The sequence below is a fragment of the Tauraco erythrolophus genome, chromosome 3 (genome assembly GCF_009769465.1).
Source record: "Tauraco erythrolophus isolate bTauEry1 chromosome 3, bTauEry1.pri, whole genome shotgun sequence".
NCBI classification, from domain to species: Eukaryota; Metazoa; Chordata; class Aves; order Musophagiformes; family Musophagidae; genus Tauraco; species Tauraco erythrolophus.
Genome location: NC_141467.1, coordinates 96,711,335 through 96,735,702, shown reverse-complemented (window position 1 = coordinate 96,735,702; position 24,368 = coordinate 96,711,335). Strand labels below are relative to the sequence as shown.

At 40.8% G+C, this 24,368-nt stretch overlaps 1 protein-coding gene across 1 annotated transcript in view; it reads right to left on the bottom strand.

Moving 5' to 3' along the window:
* TG (thyroglobulin) overlaps positions 1–24,368 on the bottom strand; it is a 162,969-nt gene that overhangs the window by 119,542 nt on the left and 19,059 nt on the right. Inside the window, exons 11-21 of the mRNA XM_086609570.1 lie at positions 22,574–22,816; positions 22,098–22,235; positions 21,470–21,547; positions 20,901–21,013; positions 20,083–20,194; positions 18,329–18,529; positions 14,113–14,322; positions 11,275–11,429; positions 10,611–10,767; positions 6,183–6,407; positions 160–309 (exon numbers count right to left, since the gene is read on the bottom strand). Of these exons, the coding sequence (XP_086465696.1) occupies positions 160–309; positions 6,183–6,407; positions 10,611–10,767; positions 11,275–11,429; positions 14,113–14,322; positions 18,329–18,529; positions 20,083–20,194; positions 20,901–21,013; positions 21,470–21,547; positions 22,098–22,235; positions 22,574–22,816 (1,782 nt within the window). The remainder of the gene's footprint in view (positions 1–159; positions 310–6,182; positions 6,408–10,610; positions 10,768–11,274; positions 11,430–14,112; positions 14,323–18,328; positions 18,530–20,082; positions 20,195–20,900; positions 21,014–21,469; positions 21,548–22,097; positions 22,236–22,573; positions 22,817–24,368) is intronic.

The following is a 24,368-nucleotide window of genomic DNA, read 5'->3' as shown; positions in this document are numbered from 1 at the left end:
TAAAATGTCTTTGAATGTATGCAGAAGGGATCATATCTATCAAAAAAACCCAGAGGGAGGATCTTTTTTTTTTTTTTAAGTTAACAGGTGAAAAAAATATTCCATTATTTATCTGAAGACAGAGTACAAAGGATAAGGGAGAAAATGAGTTCAACTTACAGTGATCAGCACTGATTGCCCCATAGGAGTTGGTAGTTTTGCCCACAGGACACTTGATACAGGAGGAACGTCCTGTCTGATCCTGATAGTAGCCAAGAGGGCAGGGAATGCATTCATCTTTCTGGAAATGACTACCTGGAGGACAAACAACTGCAAAGGGAACAATCACTTTATTACTCTTTCGGAATCCAACCAGTTCAGGCTTTTGTGCACAAATGTGTGAGTGTATATATCTATCCCTATATATATTTATATAGAGAGATATATCTATTTCATGCTGGTACACTTGCCATAGGCTTCAAGATCTTAATATACATATTTCTAAGTGGTATGACAAAGGCAAACACTCCTTAAATGTTGATTAAACTCACCAATGACTGGAATATATACTATGGTCTTTTTTTTTGCAGATCACCCTAAAAGTGTTCTTGAATTAGTGCACATCAAGCTGTTTGGAAATGTCAAGTCCAGGCCTGATTTCCATTTGTCAAATCCATTTGTAATAAGATAATGCACTTTGTGGATAAGTTGTGAAAGGAAACAAAGGAATGCAAGCTACAAACAGAGTAACTTCTAACACTACAGACAGAAACAGGAAGGCTCCTAGGAGTAGAAACTCCAGAAACATCATACAGAAACCCACCATATGGTAACACTTTCATTCAGAATTCCTGGTAATGAAATTTTTGGTAAGCACTTCCAAACTAAACAGTAATGGCTGGATTAAAAGTCACTAGCTGTGCACATGACAATCCAAACACAAAACATAAAGGTATTCTTAGTCTGTATATATTTCATTTTCAGAACAATCAGGAGTAATATTTCCAGCAGACCTGTTGCATACTACAAAGAAAACTCTTTGTCTTCTGGGAGGTCATGAAATACTGTCTTTCCCTCCAGCTCGTTCAAATGAACATTAAAGCAGAAGAGTCGCAGACACATTTGCAGGACAATGCCTTTACTTGTTATTTCACAGCTGCTTTCCAGATGTAGCTTTCCCTCAAAACACTATCAAATGTATATTTTGGGACCTTGACAAGGTGCAAAACTTTGTTTGTGTTCTTGCCCTACGTCTTGACAGCACTTTAAGCTTGTATGAGACAGAAACAGTAACGGAAAATTGGCCATCCCTACTGCAACCCATATGATGAATTGATGTTCTGGCCAACACACCGGAATGTAAATTAAACTTATAGGAGCACCTAAATTATAATAGACTAAAAAGACAACTAATAGAAAAATGATTGTATCTTCCTTCATCTGCTCTAAATGGTCCAATGGCAAGGTCTAGGATGAGACAACTTCAAGATTGAAATTTTCGTCCCAAGTACATATCAAGGCAATTACTCTAGGTATAACACATATCTAAAATCAATTACAGAACCAAAATATCCTGGATCAGACAGAATTCTCCTTTCTCAAGCACGTTATTTAATACACAAGAGTGTCTGATACATTTTAAAGACATTTTCCAACACATGCAAAAAGGATCACACTCATTGCAAATGAACAACAGTAGAAAATAAAATGAAATGAGTAATGCATGCTTAAATTGAAGACAAAATGCAAAGGATGAGGGAGACTAATTAACCAATTAAAGTTTTAAAAGGAACAAATCAAGATTTTCAAAGCATTCTCCTGTTTTTGTAGTTTTAGTCACGATATGAAAGTAACATCTGTGTCTCCTATCACATTTTAGGCAAGCAAAATTGCCTCGTCTCACACATTAGATTAACAAAAAGGCACAAAGAACAGTAAAACACTTTGGTGCAGAGATGCATGTTTTCTAGACTCTATAACTCTTGGAGGCACGTATCATTTCAGCTATAGGTTACACTTGACACAATCACATAGAGGTTAATTTTGATTCTAGAAGTCAGACAAATCATCATATTCTTTCAAGCTTTAACATCCATACATTTTAATAATATAAGAAACTACAGAACAGCTTTGAGGCAAAATCTCAGAGCTAAGTGTTAGCACTGGGCCCAAACTTTGTATCCCTAAAATAGGAAAAAATAAAATAAAATATAAAAATAAAACCAAAATTTAATCCCTTGCTCCCACACATGAAATCTGTAACCTGGTCTCACTTCTAACTGTGTACCAGAGGAACGACAGGCTGAGTAGCAAATTCCAGGCTAAAGAACAACTAACTGGAGCAACTGCGCAAGGACACCGCTCCTCACAGTAGCCCCCTTTTTACTTAAGACCAGCTCTCATTGTGCTAAGCATGCTTAAAAACTGGCACAACTGATCATTACCCAATGCTTGTACTGCTCTTTTCTCCTTCCAGGGATACTGCAAAATGTTGGGATATCAGATTCTTGATCTAGATTATTAGAAATGAAGTCTTGAGCTGCCAGCTCATCTACAAATCTAGCACTTTATTTGATTTGAGTTACGCTCTGCTCAAAGCAACTCGGATAGAATTGCCAAGCATTCTAAATAATAAAAGGAACTAGCATAAAAACATATAATAAACCAAAGATAACTCACAAACAGGCTTCAGGTTTTATCCTGAAACAAAGGGGGGGAGGTGGGTTGAGTTCATAAAGCTCAATTTCTAACTCTCTTCCACTCACACCTTTGCAAAGAAAGTGACTTTTGTCTCTTTAAAATTTAGCTAAAATAAAACAGTTACCTCAGGCTCTTAACGAATTATATTCATAAATATCTGCGGGGTAAAGTAAATCAGTGTAAGACTGAGACAAAGAATAAAAGTCACATAAGAAAAACTAACACATGATAAATATTACCCGTTTTACAGGCAGGAAAACATGAAACGAAGCTACAATAAATACAAACCTACAGAAACACATGACTGTAAGAAAAATACAGGAGATGAAGAGGCAGATTCATGCAAACTGCATGATCCTAAATGAAAATATTAAGTTTACTGAGAAAACCAGAAAGCTGCCTCTACTAAGAGCTGCACATGCTCTCTGGTGTAAGGGGAAATGTCACTTACAGGGAAATAAACCCAAACAAATTAGTAAGATCAGGATCTGAAAGGACAATTTATATTTTAACAAAAAGGTGGAACAGGAAAGGGAAGAGAACAAAGAAAGAATCCCTGTCACCCTCACATGACTTTAATTTGTGTAATCACAGGTGATACTGCTTACTTCTAGTCCCTATTATTAGCTGAGAAACAGACAGGATAAATGACCGGAATATATCCATAATGTAAAATAAAATGAAATACATATATATCTTAGAGCAACTAGAAATAGAATTCCTAAATTCCCTGTTCAGAATAAAATATGCAGTCCTACTACACGAACCAGTGTCCAGCAGTGTGCATACCACGACATCTTAGAATACAAAATCTCTGCCAAAAGCCTGAGCAGAAACTGTCTCCTTTCCACGTTTCTGTGATAAGTCTGTTTTTCTGAGTAACTTTTTCTACAGCTAGCTGGTTCAAATTTGTATAAACTAACTTACAAGGTGAATTAATTCACTGCTGCTGAGAGGCCTTTATCCCTGGCAGGAAATACTTGGCAGAAAGATCCAATTCTTTGTAACTTCTTCTGCTCTAAGTGATGGACTCTACTTAATAAATAATGATACTTTTAATCGGTACAACAGTACATCTTGTTAAGTAACTGCAAGTTGTTACAGACTCTGGATTCCCAGCAGGAAGTGATCTTTTTTCTGCATGGTATATTTAAATAATGACAATATGAAGTGTTTCAGACCATGGCGATGGAAACTGCAGTCAATTTACCCTTAGAGGTCGAAGCTAGAAACTGCAGCAGTTCAGAACAGTCTTATCACTTGATTACTTTGAAGCCCTTGCCCAGACAGTAGGAAGCTCTCCTAACTTAAAGAGAACCACCATATCAAGCAGGGAGCTAAATAGTTTTCATGTATTTTGATTTGCTCTTAGGGTCTCTAACTTAAGCTGCATAGTGCTGAAGTTTTCCCATCTGAAAATATTCCTCATATTGGAAAACTTATCCAATACCTGCTACTGTTGATCTTATACCTAGAAGTGGTACATCCCTCCTCCGTTCCCATAAAGAATCTAGACGTAGTGAATACATCCCACACCAACATCAGCAAGACACAGACCAATGAGGCTAACTGGGCCAACGAGAACGACAACGGTTGCACTGTTGGACAGTTGATGTTGACAGAAACAAGAGTGGGGCTGCTAAGGGACAGGCTCTTTGGCAGCGTGACCTGGTACACCGGAGTGCTGGGCACAGCCACGGGGATCCATCGAAAAGGTAGGTCTGGCAGCCCTAGGCAGGATGTTGGCAGAAAGGCCACCGTTCCAGGGAAGCAGACTAAACAGAAGGAAAGAAGACGAAAAGAGGGCAGAAGTGCAATCAGGTCTGGGTGCTGGCCGACACCGAGAAAGCTTCTGTCGTGGTTTTAGGCTGATCCAGCAACTAAAACTCACACAGTCTCTCCTTCTCCAGTAAAGTAGAGAGGAGAGAAAAAAAAACAAAGGGACTGAGGGTTGAGACAAGAACAGAGGGAGCACCCACCAACCATGGTCCTGGGCAAAACAGGCAGAGCTTTTCTCAAAGCAAAACAGTTTATTAATGATTACTTAGAAGGACAAAGGGAAAGAAAAACCAATTACTTGAGAGGACAGAAAGAAACAAAACCAGATCTTAAAACCGACACCTTCCCCCCCCCGCCTTCCTTTTCCTCCCGGCTCTACCTCCTCCCCCCAGCAGCACAGGGGGCAGGGACTGGGGGAGTGCAGGTCAGTTCATTCCGTGCTGTTACTGCTGCTTCTTTCTTAAAGGAGAAGGAGTCCTTACACCCTTTTCCCCTGCTCCAATGGATCCCCTACCCACGAGGAAAAATCCACAAACTTCTCCAGCATGAGTCCAGCCCACTGGAAACAATCCTCCCCACAGATTGCTCCAGTGTGGGCTTTACCACAGTCTCGGGTACTTAGGGAGCTGTAGCCACTCGCTCCGGCGTGGGTCGTCACGCAGACTCCAGATGCCTCTCTGCCTCGTCGTGCACCCCAACACGACCATCCTCAGGCTCAGGCATCTTCTCCCCACGGGCTGCGAGTGGGTCTCTGCTCCACCGAGGCCGTCCTGGTTGCAGGGGGGCCGCCTGCCATCTCACCACCAGCCGCAGGGGAAACTCGGCTCCGGCACACCTCCTCCCGCTCCATCCTCACTGACCTGCTGTCGATGCGGCTGTTTCTCTCAGATCTCAGTCCTCTCCAGGTGAACTCAGCCCAGTGGGCACCCCGGGAGTGGGGTGCCCCCGAGTTCCCCAGCCGGCTCTGCCGCCGCCATTCTCCGTGGGCGGCGCCGGCCCGACGCAGGCAGCCGCCCGGCCGGGAGCCAGGGAGCGGGGGCAGTGCCCTCCTCCCTTCTCTGCTCGATCCTGGGCGAAGCACCTTTTCCGGTCCCTTTGTCCTGACTTAAATAGGGCAATTCGCAGAGGCGCCCTATTGGCTCAACCCCGAGGGGGATGGCAGTCTGATCTGGTGGCCAGAACTAAGCCTAACCCGGTTCCAAAACCGGGGAGGTCGCAGGGAGCAAAACCCTTCTCCTGCCACCAGAACCAGCCCCCCCTCCACATCAAACCATGACAGCTTCCATCTGAGCTGGCTGGACTTGGCCCAGGAATTCACAATCTCAGGACTTTTGCCATTTCTACATCTAGGTTTCTGTTCTGGGTAACGTATCATCATCTCAAGCTCTGGCTTCATTATCTTTGTGAAATCTTCTTACTATGTATCACGTACATTACAGAAAGACCTTCTAATACCAGACAGATCTAAAAAATAAAAAACGTTTGCAAAACGTTCTATACAATGCCAGCGCCATGATGCTTATTTCCAAACCATTGGTTCAACACAAGGACTGAACAGTAATCCAAGCACTCATTCCCATCTCTCCTCAGATTTATCATTCACGTTGGTGCTTCATACCTTTCACATATTGACCATAAACACAAGTTTACTGATGTTTTTATAACTTCAGCTTTATACTGATTCTTAACAACATCAAAGAAGGGAAAGCTAAACTGAGACATACCACATCCTTGTGAATTTGGGACTGCTTTCCCAGGAGACGAAGTTCTTCGAAACCCACTTCTACATCCTAGCTGCACACTTGGAGACAGATCAAACTCTTCATCCCGGGGAAAATCAATGAAAGAATCTGCCAGGAATTGCTTGGAGTCCAAATGTAGCACAAAACTACCATCTTTAATCTCTTTTATAAATGCTCCAATGAGATTTTCTCCAACAATTGCATTTTCTAAAGGGGGGGAAAAAAGGCAGCACAATAGCATGAAAGAAATTTCCAATATAGGAATGGATAACCACACAGAAACCGATGAACTTTTAAGTTAGAAACATTGGCAGATACAGATATACAAGCATGTTAGCAAACAGCAGACAAGAATGAATCTGTAGAGTGTCTATCAGATTTAAGTCCTAATCTAATATACGTAGAGTGTGCTAAAGAAACAGAAGAAAAAAAAATAATAACACCAACAAATAATGGCATATTCAAACACCTAAGCATCAGAGAACAAAATTTGATTTCTGAATTACAAAAATTCAGCAGATGAAAAGCAGGATTATCTGACATTCAGATTTAATTTATTCCAGTTCTTTTCAATTAGGATCATTCGCTTCTTTTTCAGCATTTTGTTGGTTTGTTTTTGAAGGCCAGCATCTGTAGCGATACAGTAATCACCTTCCATCACACTACTGATATTCAGCATATCCACCTACGCAACACACACACCCTTCACAATTGCTGAAGCTGGAATTTAAAGCTGGAAAATGGGGAGTACCTTTCCTACTCTCTAAATTCTTAGCTGCCCAGACAGCTTCCCTTTCAATGACTTGTGCAAGGACAATTTTCAGCGTTAGATCAAGAGCGAATTCCACAGTTTTGCTGGATCAGAAGTACTACAAGAACAGTGTTCCCAGCAGATCTTGTTTGCTATCACGTTCTGTTTGTCCCTGAAGGCCTCATGGCATTGAATGAAACGTTGGAGTGGTTTATGGCTTCAAATTTGCAAGACAAGAGCCTCCTGTAGGTGATGGGCAGTCCAGTAACCCAGCAAATGGGAAGTTCTACACACTATATACTTTGAGTTTTGCAAGCACACCAAGGACCTTGGACATTGAATTTTCACAGGCAGGATGTTATATACATAAAGAGAGCGTGAGGAATGTTACAGCTCACACGCTGTGCAAAGATCATTATTTTGTGACGGATGTGTCCAAGGCAAACAGCTGAGGGTACCGCGGCCTTCTCACGCGGCAAGTTTCCTAACTTTGCACTGTAGCCCAGGGGTGGCTTTTCAGTTGTGTGAGGAGAGAATTTCACAGCCAGGTATGAGGCTCCGGTGACGCAGTGCTGCCCTCCTGCCCGTGCTGAAGAGACCACAGACATACGATGTTTTTTCTGAAAGATCATCCTAGACCTTGAATACTGAAAGCATAGGGGCCCTCTCTTCCTGAATGTTGGTCTGTAGACAAGTGCTGTCGTGTAGATGTTGTTTCCCCCTTTGCAGAGGAGGAACACGAAGTTTTTACACCTACGGGCTAAAGGTGAACAGACCCCGCACCAAAGCTGACAGCTGTGTCGTTGTATTCTCAATGACGGTTTTGTTTTCTCTTTGTATTCTCAATGCTCAGCTTTGAGCAACCTATCCTTCTGCTGCACTGACACATACTGTAATCAACAAAATAGCCCTTAGTTTTGCTCAACTTCAGGCCAAAATGATACTTAGCTCGCAAGAAAGTAATTGGAGAGTACCACATAACCAACAACACTTTGTAAATATTTTGCCAGAAATTGTCTCATAATTGAAAGCAGGAACAAGCGGATTAGACTTTTATTCAAGCAAATATCCTTCTGAATTGTCTAGTGACAAGCTGTAGCAGAATTAAAAATAACCTTGAAATGATAGCTGGAGGGAATTCACGTGTACAAAAGAAGCAAACAGTCAAACCAGTAGGAACTCACTTAGGTCTGTTGAATTTCCTTTACTCTAGAAAGTTTACCCGTGCTGAAAAGTTCTTAACCCTATCACTAAATGTGACTATGTATCCATGCATATATAGTATCCTTTACATTCAGAGTATATAAACAAGTGTTTAACTGTAGCATACATGTTCATACGCTGCAAGTAGACAGGTATGTCGTGGAATGTCTCAACAGAGAACAATTCAGTGTCTGATGGACATACCAGACATAGACTTGCTGGTAACATCTTACATGAGTTGCCTTGATCCAGTCTTCCCAGTGTGGCTGGTTAGCTTGGGGCCACACTTCCCTGCAGGACCAAGATGAGCTTCCCAGGATTATCAGCATGCTCTAAAGCATGGCAGATACAACAGGGCTTTCCTGGTTTTGCCCCTGCTTTGCTGCAGAATTTTGGCAATTCAAGCTACTATGCATCTCATACTTGTTAGATTTACTGGAAGTTCTTACTAAGCATCTCTCCAGAATCTGGTGTATCTTTAGGGACCTGGGCTTCTGGTGGGGACAATACGTCTTTTCACATTCAGAAATAGTCTGCAAATAGTTGCATTCTGTGTTATGCAGTGGGAAGAAGTCTGATTTAGGGCTTGCTCCTGTTGATTGAAACACTAATTTTAGTGTCAGAGGGATCATACTGTTACTTAGAGTTTATATTGTCCAATAAGAAAGTAAAAAAGTAAATTTGTTCCTTTTTTTTTTTTTTTTTTGGTAAGGAAAACACAGTGCACAAAGACAAGCTTAAAATATCAGTAAAAAGCAGGGATTGATTTCCTCCAGTCTCACAGACGGGAACTGCTTGCTATATGTTCATCCACCAAAAGCTCATTTTTTAATCATTAGTATTTTTGCCTGTTGAACAGAAAATAGAGAAGTTGCTGCAAGTGTTCCACACTATTTTAGAGCTGAGGCCTAAGCTACGAAGCCAAATGGCATAAGATCCTTCAGGAAGGGATTTGCACAGCCTCGAAATTTAATACATGAAAATATCTGGAAGAAAAAAGTAATGAAGCATTCATGAGTGATTTAGGTTTGAGGCTCTTCACAGGGAACTCATAGGGAACATATGCACTCTGCGCTGCTGTTTGGCAACTTTTCTCAGCTACTTCAAGAGCAAGACTTCTCATTTACTCGTAAAGAAGCTAGGAAAAGAATAAAGCTATTTTAGTGATGTAGATTTCGAATCAGAGAGCCAATTGCTCACTCTGTGTAAATGCATCAGAAAACACCTCAAATGGAAAGACCCAAAGCTGCCTTAGAAGGTAATGGAAGTTGATGGAGCCAAGAGGATATAGAGAGTAGGTTCCCAGTTCTCTGATCTCCCCACACTAGACTCATACTGCATCTTCTGAAACCATACAATCATTTCCTGAAAAGCAATTTAAGTACTACAGGGAAATTATAGTGTGGAGAGGGTAAAAAATGTAACGCCCTCAAAACAGAACATTTTCAAAAGTAAAGTTAAACATAAAACCAAACACACTTATACTTTGATCCATCTTCTGCAAACTGCTTGAATATTCGTGTTTCCCTTATAATCTGGAGCAACTGAACGAATATAAATGTAAACAGACTGTAAAACCAAGAACCACATGACCACTGCAGCCACTGTCTGCATCTTGAAGGCTTTAGAATTCAGTTCTGATCAGGCAAAAACTGCTGTAGGGAACACTTCTCCAAGTCTCAAAGATAGAGAGAACAACACATGCAGGCAGAGTTATTTCTACTTATTGCTGGCAACACCATTGCAAAGCAGTAAAACTGAAGAAAAGGTGGCACACAGGGCATTTGAACTTGGGATATGTCTTTTATGCCTTTTACTTTAAAAAGAAACATTGACTGTTTTGAAAGAAGTTCCTTACACCATCCCTAACTCACTTGGAAACCACAGTAAAGATCTGCCAATCAGTGGTTTCAGCATAATTGCTCTAGGACTTCTGAGGCAAGGGTCATTCTTTAGTGTCAAAGGTAAGGTAATAAATAGAAAAAGGAGTAAGAGAAAGGAAAAAAAAAAAAAACAAACCAACAACCAAACTTGGAAGAAATTAGTTATACTTTTGGCAATGTGTGAATTGGGTTTCTCTGAGTCCAACCCAGTAAGGAACAAAATCTTTTCCACCACTGAGACCCTGCCTACTGGAAATTAACATCTGGGACAGATCAACTCATGCCCGATAAAGTAATTTTCAATCATCTCAGTTAAGGAAGCTGGGAGAGGCAGTCCTATTTAAAAGAAACATTCAATTACAGCTCCTTTCCACTGTGAAGTCGCAGCCTGAAAAGAGAAACACATCAATACCAAAAGCTCAAAACCACAACTCCAGTATTATAAAGACAGACTACTTCAGTGAGCACTTATAATGCCTTGTTAGTGCCTCCTAAGAGCAGACACAGGGAAGCAAAGCAATTAAAAGTAAAGTAAGTTTAATTCAAAGAAATATCAGAGTAAAAATAATTTACCAATATCATGTAAGTCAGGGAGAGAACCTGTTGGAATGTTTTCCAGCTGAGTCCTCCATGTGATGTTCACCCCAAGGCGGTCCTCACCCAGGCATTCAACATAGACAGTGGAATCATCACAGACAGGAACTGAGCCAGTATTTCCAAATGCATTTACCTCGAGTTCAAAATTAAATGAAACTACAGTCAGTCAACCTGAGAACCTTCTAGTTCTTGCCTTTCCCCATTCATTTGTACTGTGCTATGCTCAAAGGCAACATTTTCAAAATGTTCTGTAAAAACAGAAGTAGGAAAAGATAACTTCAGCAGGCCATTTACTCACTGTAAGAATACTCGAAACGTTCTTCCCCATCAAAACACATTTTTAATAAATATCAGGCTGATGGGATATGACTTCTATGGCTACAATTAAGCTGATCTGCCAATGTAGGGTCAGTGAGACTAAATATCCTATTTTCCCAGTCATCCATATGAGAGTGCTGCCAATCCTGACAGATTTCATGGCATGTTCTGCTTTTCCACCTCTCTCAAATAGGCAAAGTTCTACTTTGTCTCACCTTTTTTTTAAATACAAAAGAAACACCAATCAAACAAAACCAAAAACAAACCAAAAAATAACCCCAAACTCAACTACCTACAACAGAGAATAAGGAATTGAAATTACCTGGAGGTGACATAAACCACGAGCCTTCAACTCATCTAAAATGAATATCTGGAATGCCTGGAGTAATCCAGAGTAGTCAGAACTGCAAGTCTTCTCAGGAGGCAGCAGTAGTTGAAAGTGCGTTTGAGCTTGGACTGTCTGAAATAACTGGAGCTCTAAAAATTAAGTACAAAGAGCATTTAGTAGCCTTACTAATGTAGAAACTGACTTTCAAAGTTACTTTGAAAAGAGACAACATTGATTTGGCATTTTGATTTTGCATCAATAGCATGTCCCCATTTCTAGGTGAAAGCAGTAGAGTTAATCATAGAATCATAGAATGGTTAGGGTTGGAAGGGACCTCAAATATCATCTAGTTCCAACCCTCCTGCAATGGGCAGGGAAACCCTCCACTACACCAGGTTGCCCAAAGCCTCATCCAACCTGGCCTTGAACACTGCCAGGGATGGGGCATCTACAACTTCTCTGGGCAATCTGTTCCAGTGCCTCACTGCCCTCTGAGTGAAAAATTTCTTCCTTATATCTAATCTAAATCTCCCCTCTTTCAGTTTAAAGCCATTACCCGTTGTCCTATCACTACACGCCCTTGTAAAAAGTTCCTCTCCAGCTTTCCTGTAGGCCCCTTTTAAGTACTGGAAAGCTGTTATAAGATCACCCCGGAGCCTTCTCTTCTCCAGGCTGAACAGCCCCAGTTCTCTCAGCCTGTCTTCATAGCAGAGGTGCTCCAGCCCTCGGATCATCAGTTGTCAGTAGTAAATAATAAGCAGTAAGAGACATGCTTAAATCATATATATAATTCATATTCATAAATTCATATGTTGTCCACCAGGGAAAAAGCCAGGTGATATGGTTATGCAATAATAAGGAGATATTTTACACTGGAGCACTAAATCAGAGAAGGATAAGGAACAATCTGGATCATTAATATAACTTTTTACAAGCCTTGGCAGATAGGAATTTCCAGAGAACTAGATGAAAGCTGATGGTATGCCAATATTTAGAAGAGAAACAGGAAGACAGGAATTATTGACCTGTCAACCTTCGTTTCTCTTAGTCACAAACATGAAAAGATTTCTATTAAGAAAGGAATTAAATAGTTAAAGCAATTAATACTAATTCAAATGGGCTTTCAGAAACCTCGCTTGTCAAATTAGCTGGAGATCAAGTTTTAGGGGAGAATAAATTTGATTGTATAATAGTGGCACTGACATGGACCTCTACAAGGGCCTTCCAAATTTTTGATAGCGAACCAAAGTGACGCAAATCACACAAAGCTATCAGAAATTCGTGAATTCAGCCACAAAATGGATATCTATTTAGCCAGTTTCTAGCCAGAAAAAAAAAAAAAGGTGCACATTTCTTGTCATCACTGGAGTTACGCTGATCCCAGGGTTTGTTATCTCAGATTCAAGGCAGTGGTCATGCTGTCATGCCACCTCCAAATGGAGCTGACTTATCACACCAGCCTGGACAAGTGGTAGAGCTCTCTCTCATTCACCTCCTCTACAGACCCTCACTGCAGCATGTACAAGTGCCACTGCTGCAGCACAATTCCCCGTCTCTCGCCCCAAAAGGAGCGTGGGAAAGCCTGGAGAGCATCCAAGGAGAATGGTGGGAGGGACCAGGGGACATAAAAGCCTGCTTCTTCCTGCAAGGCACAAAGCTCTCTATCTGTTTAGTTTATCAGAGACTACTGAAGAGCTGCCTTAACCACAATCTCTGAGTGTATACACAAAGAACAGGAAATAAGATTTTTAAGGGTGTGGGTAATTATTCATTGGAACAAATTGCTAGGTGTTGTGGTGAATTCTCTATTATCGAGAAATTTATTTGATCACCTTCAGAGGTGTTGGGAATTTTTTTCTCTCTCCTTAAAACCATGCTGTATTTCAAACACAAATTAGTGGGGCAAGTCCTTAGCTTGCATTAAATGGCAGCTCATATCAGATTGCCACACGCTCCCCTCTGGCCTTACAAACAGTTATTCAACTGCCGTCAGGTAAACATGGAAGTTGCTTTGTAACATGCTACAAAAACCCAGAAAACATGACTGCAGATAGACAAAAGTCTCGGTCTGAAATTTAAAATTCAAAATCATTTACATCTGGAATAGAAGACCTGGGTGACAACAGGAAATGCGTCAATACAGTAGTTTCCAGAATGGGTTTAACCCATTCTGGAGATGCAGAGTAGCTGCAAACTTGGCATTGAGATCTGCATTTCTCAAAGTTCAACGCTGCTACAAATCGCTGTTTTGATCAGCACGCATCTCTGTTTGAAATAATTGAAAAGGCCAACATTAATATCTAATTGCATGAGCTCTGAATAGACAACTGACTCTTCTAAGATTTAAAGTGCCATATTTTTCTTGAAAGAAAAATAGTTTGAAAATACCACAAGTCAGCCAACGAAGACAATAATAATTCTAAAGAATAGACTGCTGCAAAAAGATGCAGAAGTAACAGTGACTTGATTATGCAAATAAACAGTCAAATTCTGCCAAATTCAAACATCTGGTGCTCATCTGTTCTTCCAGGACTAACTGGTTCCATCAGAATCACTTCGTGGTGCCAGCATCTTTTAACTTGCAAAGAAAAATCTGCATATAGATTGAACGACTATTTATAGCGATACTGTTACAGAAAAGTGGGACTGTTTCTGGCGATGAACATGACAGAAGACAGGACTAATCTACTGCACCTTAATTTAGCAGCTCCTATATAACTGTTGTGTCCTATTATTGTCATTCACACAGTAGCTTCATGAAGAAAGTGTGTTTTTTGTACATCTATTGACGCCGCTCCGCACCCTTCCCAACCCACGGCAGTTCAGACATACTCTGGCAGGCCTGATGGAGCGGGGCAGCTGAGACCCATCGCCGCTGCTGCACATCACACTGAAATGACGTGCTGGAAGATGTGCTGTAGAAGCCCTGCCGACACACCAGCCAGCACTGCTGAACGCCTGGAGCTTCCTCAGAAGCATTGTCACAAAATACAGCTCCGTTGAGAACAGATGAGGCACCGAATGGCAGAGCACACTGCGGACCTTTGGGCACATGAGGAAGAGGATATATTAGTGGCATATTATGAAGCACTTCTAGTACAAAGTCCACACAACCCTCATATCAACGGAGAAAACCTAGACAGCACTCCGTGCGTTTCCCACTCATCTCAGCTTGGATCTGGTTTGATGTCAACATGGTTCAGTTTACTAAAGCTGGTGAAAAGACACATACTGACTTTCATGGGTAATGCCTTGGGTCCAGAAAACTACGTGCATGGTTTATAAGAACAGATAAGTTTAAAACAGTCATGAATAAATGTAAGCAGGAAATGAGAAGGAGGTTTCTAACCATCAGCAGAACAAACCTTTACAAAAGATATCCAGTGAAAACAGGCAGGGCTAAAAAAAACCCCAAAACCTACCACCTCAATTCCCTTTAGAGTGAAGTTTGAAAACTTTTAAGATCAGGAGCTTATGACTATGGTGTCTTCAACAGAACCAGAATGTTTCTGGTGATTCAGCAGGTCCTTAACAGTAGTATACAGTTTTGGAGTGAGAGCTCAAAGTCTATCCTACCAACTTACTCTGCATGGATACAGTCATTTCAACCCTGCTAGCCCACTGTAACAGACTATTATAGCAGGCTAACTACAATGATAATTAACTTCTACTAATCGGTACAAACCAACTGCTTCATTCAATATTAGCCAAATCCCAACCTAATTACTGACTATATCTAGTAATAATTAAACACTTCTTAGTCCTAGAGCTGCAAAACAGGAAGAAAAAACTAATTCCTCACTCAGAAATAAATATGAAGTAAAAGATGCTCTCATATCATATAATTCACTTGCTTGGTGTATATATAGATCATTTTCCAAATTGCAATGCTCAGAACAGTCCCAAGCTGGAGGAAGCTGGAGTCTCAGCTGAAGTCACTGGAGGAAGGTAAACATTGCTGATGGTTCAGGCCTGAGCAGCCTCCCTCTCCCTTTCTGATGGAGATACGGAGATTAACTCCTTAGCTTAGCAGCCACTTCAGTTAAAGCTTAAAACATCACAGGATGAATCTGGGATCCAGTGCACAGTACATGTTTGTTTTCCAACCCTGAACATTCCAATGCCAAAATAAAAGGCTTTCATGTATGTCTCTCTGAATAGCCAAATGCATTTTTTCCAAGTGTCCTTTATAGAATCTTTTCCGCAATAACTCTATAAACGGGGCCACTACATTCCTCCTCTTCACTCACTGACTCTGTATCCAGTCTCTTTTTCAGTAAACGTAGAAACCTGGCATCCTTGCTTAATAAACTTTTAATAAATCTCCCGAGATTCTACGACCAAAAGATATGACTGTAAAAGAGACCGTAATACTTAGCCTGACCATTGTAAACTACATCCACCATTTTGAGTAAATTACATTAATGTCTCTTTATACAAAGTATATAAAATCTGTCTCTTTTCTCTATTGCTCTAACACATTCCTATATCCAGCCAGTCGAACCCAGTCTCAGCCGTATGCTACTAGAGTCTTTCACTGTCTTTTCCAGTGACAGTTGGTGTGTGAACTAGAGAAATAACCAGCTCCCAAAACAAAAGTCATGGATGGTTTCGTGGTGTGGTTCACAGGTTTCAGTTCACAATCAGTAACTTGTTCATTTAACCCTCTACAAAAACCATCTCATTTACTATCGTTGTCAAGCCTGCACCATTTCGTCATTCTACTGTTTCTGCCCCAATTTCTCAAGTGAATTAGAATCCAGCTGAACATTGACATTTCTTCATAGGTGTTTCCAAAGATTTTCATAAGGAAATACTGTCTCCAGGATCTTCTCTGGAAGGCTTTCTCTCCTCTATCCCCACTCAGAGCTGTGGAAAGTGGGCATGAGGATGGGAGATGTGTGAAGACTTCTGGGATACTTGGCTTCACCTCTTCAGTGTATGTCAACTAGAAAAAGTTGGATTCTACCTCTGATGGAAATGATTGAGCTAATGAAAACCTCATTGCATGCGCTGGGCACTGTGAAGTTATTACTTGCTGTTTACAGCTATCTGTTCTGATGTTGGAGAAGTTTATCATATTTTCCTACCACGACAGCTTCTTTTGCTGATAGACAAGATCTCCAAGATAGTGAGATAGTACTCCCTTCCCCTTTTCCTGAATAATAATTAGTAGTAGTTCCCAGGACTAAATGTATAAGGCTGGATAGAACGAGGGGAAAAATAAATTTTCTTCTTTATTCTTACATAATAACTAAGTTGTTTAGCATGAAAAAGTTCCATTGCTATTTCAAAATCCAGGAAAATCATTAAAGATTATTTCAATGGTATTTATACGCAGAAAATAACAAATAGCTTTCAATAAAGCCAGGTTTCCACTATATTTTCAGAGCAGTTCTCTCTCTTGGCGCAGTGTTTTAGAAAAGAAAGGTCATTAATCATTCAGTCAGTATTTCCTCTAGGAAAAGTACAGCATTACAGGATCCCAAAAAACATTGGATGTGCACGCAAAATGTAAAATCACCTTCAAGGCTGTCCTGGGGTATGCCTACACCCTCCTTAGAATGTATTCTATAAATTCTCTTGGAATTTAGGGGAAAATCTAGAAAATGAGCTTTCATGGAGAGAAGGAGATATCGAGGACTTAACAATTACAACTAGTTCTGACTTTTCTCTGGCCTATTAGAAACACTTCCACTTTTCCCTGTTCACCTTCAGAGCCTATGGGAAAGTCAATCCATACTGCTGAGTGCCGGGTGTCGTGCTGAGTTCCTCCAGCTGGTCCAAACAAAACAAATATCACAGAGCCCCACGTCCTACAGAGATATTAGCCCATAACCTGAAAGCAGGATGGCAGCAGCACTGTACTTGCTAGACTGATCAGTTCCACCTCTCTGAAGAGCTAGAAACCTGTACTAGGCTGCTAACTCACATAGCTATGTCACCCGAGCTCTGGAGCTCATCTTTTCAGAGCTCGGATGGGCATCTCTACACAACACTACACTGTATGGGGCAGATACAACCCTGGAGTCTCCTTGTGGCTTCTTATAAAATCTCATCCACATAGCTCTCTGTTGGTACAAAAAAGTTCAAAAAAAAAATTATATTGGTGGTGGTTTCCAAGTTGGCTAAGAAGCTATTTAGTTGATTGAAATGTCTTACAGCCAGTTGGGCTGACACAATCAGGTATTTTGTTGGTGAGTATGTGTTGCTTTTTACATAGCAAAATCACAAAAGAAAATGGAAGAAATTTCTTGTCATGTAGGCTCATTTTCCTAAATCTACCAACAGCTCTCATTTAAAAAACCCAACAGAAGCATGGAAACAGTAGTGTCCTGCAGGCACTAGTTGAAGGTTTTTCTTTTTACATCTCTAGTTTCCACTAGTCATTACACTTTGGAGCATAGCTTTGTAGAAAGTTTAATTTGTTTTGCTTCATTTCAGTGATAGGGAGATGTATAAAGGCTACTGAGAATTAAATTTACCCAAACGTCTCCCATTTGGACATTTCACTGGAAACCATGAGTGAATTCCAGTGCTTCGCAACTCTAGTTATGCAGGAAATACTCTGTGAATATGTAGTGTTTTGGCACATCCTTTTCACAACTCTAGTCACAAGCCAAGAGTAGGAATGGCAGAAGCAAACATTTTTCAAATTTTATTTCAGTCAGTTGAATGGGTTTTAATCCCAGAGCCAGCTCAGACTGGAACAGGTTCAAGTTTCAGCAAGTTGTTCAGATTGGCTTTTTAGCTAAGTTTAATAGCTCAACTGCTTGGATTTAACCAATTTTATGAATAAGGGAAGGTCAAAGATCCATTCCCTTCTCCTTTCTCCCTGACAAGGCACTTGAAGAAAACTGGACATTGTGCCCAGGTAGGTCTGAAAACTGCTATAACACAAAGACAAGCATACTGCTTGAGCAACAGTCTCTTTAAAGCTCTGAACAAAGAAGCTTAAATTCAACTAAATATTGGAAAAAGTTAGGATCTGGGTCAAGTCGCAGATCTGGACTTGCTCAGAAGCAAAGTGTCTCCAGCAGGAACTCACTTGCACATGCAGGTCTTCCTCCACTTACGCGTGTCCCTGGAACCTCTTCTCCATTGTAAAAGACACACCAGCAGCTCTCTTGATCCTGGCTGCACTGCACAGGTGAGAAAGGCCCGTTGTCCCCTTCGCATTGTGGGATGTAGCCTTTGCCAGCTTCTCGTAAACCAGTTTTAGACTTCAGCATATTACAGAGACTGGGGCCTTCAAAGAGAGAAATTCATTGCAAGATGCGGAACAGAAGACAACAAAACGATTATCTGCAGAAATGAACAATACTAATGTACAGAATTGTCCTAAAGACTTTAACAGCAGCACTTTCAGCCTGTTTCTGTATAAGGAAGAAAGATGAGTGATCATAAACCATAAATAATTTGAATCATTACAGAAATATGGAATTTTACTTCCACTAGAAAACGCATTTTTTCTAAAGATTAAAGTGCAGGTTATATGGATTTGCATCAATAAAATAGTGAAAGAAATACTGATATTTATTCTGCATTAACATCTCTTTTTTTGCCATAAATTTGGTAGTGTATCATTTAGATGCTGATATTTTAATTTTTTTTTTCAATTAATCTTTTTAATAAGAATTTTTGAGCACAGTCATTTTAAGTGTTACAATACAATTATTTACATTTTAAAATAGACAAAATGTCCAGCTTTAATACCTTTAAAATTGGAAAAAAAAAACACAACATGGAACAGTAATATTTATCATCTTCCATAAACAAACAAAACAGGGACATGAGCATGCAGAATCACCTCCTGACAAGATGATCCAAAAAGTTCAATCTGAACTTGAGACTAAGTAGGTTCTTATTAATTTTGTTCATCTGCCAGTGTCAGAGTAAGCTTTTAAACCTGTGTAATGAATGATCACACAATTAATTCCTCAGATAAGTAACATGTAGTTACTTATCCCCCACCAGGCCTGTTGCACGTCTTCATGGACTTCTATCATTAGCCCATTTATAAGGAAAAGGAAGCAGACTTGCTGGGTCAGCTGGAAGTGCTATCTAACTCACTATCCTCTCTTGAGCAATTATGTACTCTATTACTGATATTCCAGGAGAAGGTTTGCCTAAAGCCAACAGATTATTCTCTCAAATTTTCTAAGGGAGATGGCAAGCAGAAAATCACTAGCTAAAGAACCAAAGAAACAAGCACAGCAGAACTGAAAGCCCTTGGGCTGCTTGTGTTGCTCAGAAAAGCAGAGCCAGGACACGGGCTCCAGCAGGACATCCCAGTTCCTGCAAGTAGGGATTCTTCAACTTTTTGGATCAACCATCTCCAATGAGACCTCAACAGTTCGCTGTCTTTATTTCAAGATAACACAAAGGTATTATAGACAGAATCGCACTCCAGTGGAGCAGTTGTTGATCACGTAAAATGGACTTGCTGACTGCAAGTGGCTCAATTCCCACAGTTCAAGATTCACTGCCTTAGAAAACTCATCCACGAGCCCAAAGAATTTTCTACGGTGGTAAGAAATGGAAGGTAAAAAAAAGTGTAGAAGTCTGGGTTTGTTTGGGTTTTCTTCTACACTGGTTTATGTCTGGTGTTATGAAAGGAAAGGATAACTATTTTCAGATCCTCTTTCACTGTTGATGTGCTTGTATGTACCATATCACTGAGGAATTAAAATGTAAGCTCCTTTTGTTTCCTGGGCATCATTCCGAAAAGGAAAATACGTATGCTGCAAAGCACAAGGCACTGCCACTAGCATCACAAGCTGTGGGTAAAGCACTACTCACACTCAGGATTGCCATCCAAGCCTTTGCTGCCGCGCTGAAATACTTCTCCTGACACAGGATCTACACACCAAACATTTGTGTCGGATCTCTGTAGCACAGCGTACTCTCCTGTCTACAAAGAATCAATTACATGTCATTGCAGAGCAATATATATTAATACAGACACACCATGATCTATACCCCAAAGGTTGGTTAAAATATTTTATTATTTTTACATTTGTCTATTAATGCAACACTTCTTTGAAAAGAAATGCAAGATATTAAAATGCAGTCTATTTAATTTAATACATGGATCAGGCCCTGAGAGAAGCAGTATGCAGACTGAAAGCCCACTGAGATGAAGTTCTGGTACAATCTTGGGTTGAAATGTCTGTTCCTTGCCTGTCTCAGGGCTCTATTCTGCTCACTGGCGTGTTTGAAGAGCAACATGGACCCTACGTTGGGATACCTGCATCCAACTCCCTCTCATCCTGACATTCTCTCCCAGCTCAGGAAGAAAGAGTCCCCCAGATGTCAGTCAATTAAGTTGTGCCTTTTAAGCATATCCTTGCAAAAGGACCAGGCAGAGCCATCCTGTAGGAGAGACACGTAGGCAGGGACAGAGCTTCCTACTCCTGGTCTTCATCTCAAAACTGTTTAAATTCTGCCTTATGAAGGGCAACACCTGCTGTTAGTTTTGTCTTACCCTTTTCTTTCAGGTGAATAGGAATGCACAAGGGATGCTTAAGGAGCACAGACTGAAACTGCACGGGCTTTGGCACGGTGTAAGCGAAACTGGGGAGGTTTTGTTTCTTCCTCCCTCAGTTATGTAAAATCACCTCAAGGCAGTAGGGGACAAATAGATCAGCTGTAGAGGCATCCAGATTTGAACCACTCCGTCTCCAGCTGGAAATTAAGGCATTGGTTCGAGATCGCTGACATGATGTCTGGCCTGTAAGAGGGCAAACATACATACATGTTAAAGCAAAATCAAGTTCTCAAACCTAAGCTAGAGAAAGGCATACATCTCCAGCTCCTTCGCACGTCTCCATTAGGCTCTGCTAAAGGCTCAGGCAGGGAATTCCTGATTGGTGTTTGACAACCACAGAATCACAGGATGGTTGAAGTTGGAAGAGACCTCTGGAGACATCTGGTTGGACATCTGGTCCAACTCTCCTGCTCAAGCAAGGCCACCAATACTAGAGGGTCCATTTCCAAATCATGCAAGACAAAATCACACATAGTGAAATGAAATGAATTGGCAAAACAAGCATAAAATTCCTTTTTATTTTCTTGCAATGGTAAGAAACAAGCCTTGCTTCATGCATATCATACTAGAATTTTCAATAAATATTAAAATTTGTAAGAACGGGTAAAGACAAATATTTTGAAAGAAAAACCAACTGACATTTGGGAAGTTCTGCTGAGCGTGAGACCAAGGAATCCATGACATAACGTCCTCTCTCATCCACGCACCAGCAATGACCTGGTCAGGGAAGAAAAGCAGCTTTATTTTAGATGTTGTACTGCAGTATGCTCTGTTGTGCACTGGGAAGATTTTCACCCCCAGCAGCACTACAGAATGTGGTCAGCAAAGCTAAGTCACAGTTAAATCTGCTATCCAGAGATAATACACCACACCTGAGAGCAGCAGTGAGAATGGAAACATAGCAGCTCTGGCAAGACTCTTCCATTGCAGTCCTGCAGCATATCATCTACTCCCAGTAATTTTGTATCATCCACAAACGTGCTGAGAGTGCACTCCATCTCATCAGCCTGGTCATTAATAAAGGCATTAAGCAATACCAGCACCCGAACCGACCCCCAAGGAACACTACTAGCAGTGAGCAACTGATTTTTGAGCCTCAATGTGTTGGCACTTGAGTCTCTCCAGTCAATTTTCCACCCATCTTGTAGATCACTTCACCTCTCTCCAGTTTGACTGTAGGAATAAAAGTTTTCCATCTTTTTATTAGAATTCTGCTTAGCTTTTCTTTGTTCAGACAGCCCAGAGTATCTGATTAGCAATCGCTCACCTGTGCTCTCATAGCACTGAGTTGGCTCCCAGTTTCCCAGGCCATCACACTGTGGGATGTAAGGGAGAAATCCCAGCTGTGTTGCTTCCCCAGCAGAAAGTTCTGAAGTAAAGTGATTCCGCCAGTAGAAATGCAAGACTTTAAAAGATAAGTAAAAGAAAGCTATTAGTGGCTAATACAAGATATTTTAAATGCACGTTTGCAAATACCTGAATGTTCCCCGTACTTTAGAAGGCAAATTTACAAATGCTGCAAGTACATAAAGGCTGGTAAGTGTCCAGATCTTATATATGCATCGTGTCATGCATATAAGACAACTGAAATCAGCTCTTAGGTTGGCAGGTTAATTACACTGATTAATTACACCTGCTGAGTTGCATCTGTTTTTCAACAAAGTTGAATTTGACATAGAATATTCTGACACAGATCCCGGGCATTAATCCATTTAATTAAGCTCTCATCTCTCTCTCACCTACCTGACTGTGCAGCCAGCTGGAGAGCATAGTCACTGCCTGATAACAGCTTTTCAGAGACCACCACCTCTGACTCATAGGGCTGAGCAGAACGTAGGAGGTCATTATCTGTGAGCTGTATTCCCTTTGCCATCAAGAAGCTCTCTCCAAAAGCGAAGTGGGAATGATTTGATGCAAGGATGAGCTGCTCTGCTTCCTCCATAAATTTCATGGCTTCCTGCTTAATACCTTCACATATACCAGGACCTGTGGAACCAGAGAGTATTTTAATGCCTTTCATCTAAATCTAGTACAGATTTGCATGTGAAAACTAGCTGGTCATTTAATTAGCATCTGCTGTTTCCTTCTTCACTCACTTGGTTTTGAATTGTACAATGAAGCAAGTAAACAAACAAGATTAGTCAATGCTTAGCTATATAACAGCCAGAGTCCAAGAGTACCAGGAATCACCCAAACGTTCTCCAAGTCTTGAGCCAAAGCCTAGATGATTTTAAGTTACCTCCTCCTCATTGGTGACAAACAGACTTAATATGTCTCTACAGAACAGTCCTTCAGTTGTTGTCATTAAAAAAAGTGGATAATCATGTTGTCTAGCCATGGAAAAGTTACAGATTTAAGTCAAGGTTTGCTTGAATCTGCTAAGACTTAAGTTAGCAGCCTGCTTTGCACGTCCGCAGTAGCCTGTTTGCATGTACTTAGATAAAGCAAATATGAACATAATGTTTGAAACCAGGATGATCACCCTTGAATTGTCAAGTCATCCTTAAGAGAAGAACATCCTGGAAAATATGTACTGACAAAAAAATGTACTAGACATTGTTTCTTTTGAGATAATGAGGGATAGCGGATATGTCAAGAGAAGGACACATGTCCTTGTAAGACCAAAACATCTGGTAAGTGTTAATGACTCTGCTAGCCATTAATCACTAAAGAAAGAGCCAAAGCAAGGACTTCAAAGACTGATAAGGAAAATATCTTGTTATGAGAAAAGGTTAACAAGATTGGAAGAACACCACAAATACTAAGTCAGCAAGAAACAGCAGTAACTGGGGGAGAGGTAATTCCGTCAGGGGGAGATCATGACCACCGACTCACGGACCACCCACCCTAAACATATCCAGACCCAAAGGAAAGGGGCAAAGGCAAAGGACTCAGCATGCGAACTAATTCACATGCTAGGAGAGAAAATTAACCAATTGTTTACAAGAAAAACACTGAATATGTAAATATGCTAATACATACTGTATAAATGTTCACTGAATTTTGGAAGGTGTGTGCCGTCTTGGGACAGGCACCTAAACTTGCACAACTTTGTAGTGAAGCAATATTTTGGCTCAGTGTGTGGATTGGCTCCTTGCACACCAGGCAAATGAACCCTGATTTTGGGAAAACAATCAGAAGATACTGAGAAAGGAAAATGAAGGTATATCCCTTGGGTCTAGCGTAGTAGCTGACACTTGGTCTATCCTCTCCATACATCTACTGACTCAGAAACAGCAATTCAACACACAGAACCAGCTCAGTGAAAGCTTCTCCACTAAAATAACTCTCTGTTTATTGCTTCATCCCCTTTATTCTTTTTTTGCCCACAGAACTGGCACCTCTGGCACTCCTTGCCCATTTGGAAGTTTGCCATGCTTCCTTCCAGCTGGAAAAATACTATGTGATGAGAATGGTTTTAGTGACTGCATTTACGCAGATCATCTGCTGAAGTAACCTCAAAGAAGGCCCAGCAGCTTTGGTGGAGGTGTCCAGACAGAGAGCTTACCAAACTTCAGTGCTGGCCTCACTGTTCTCC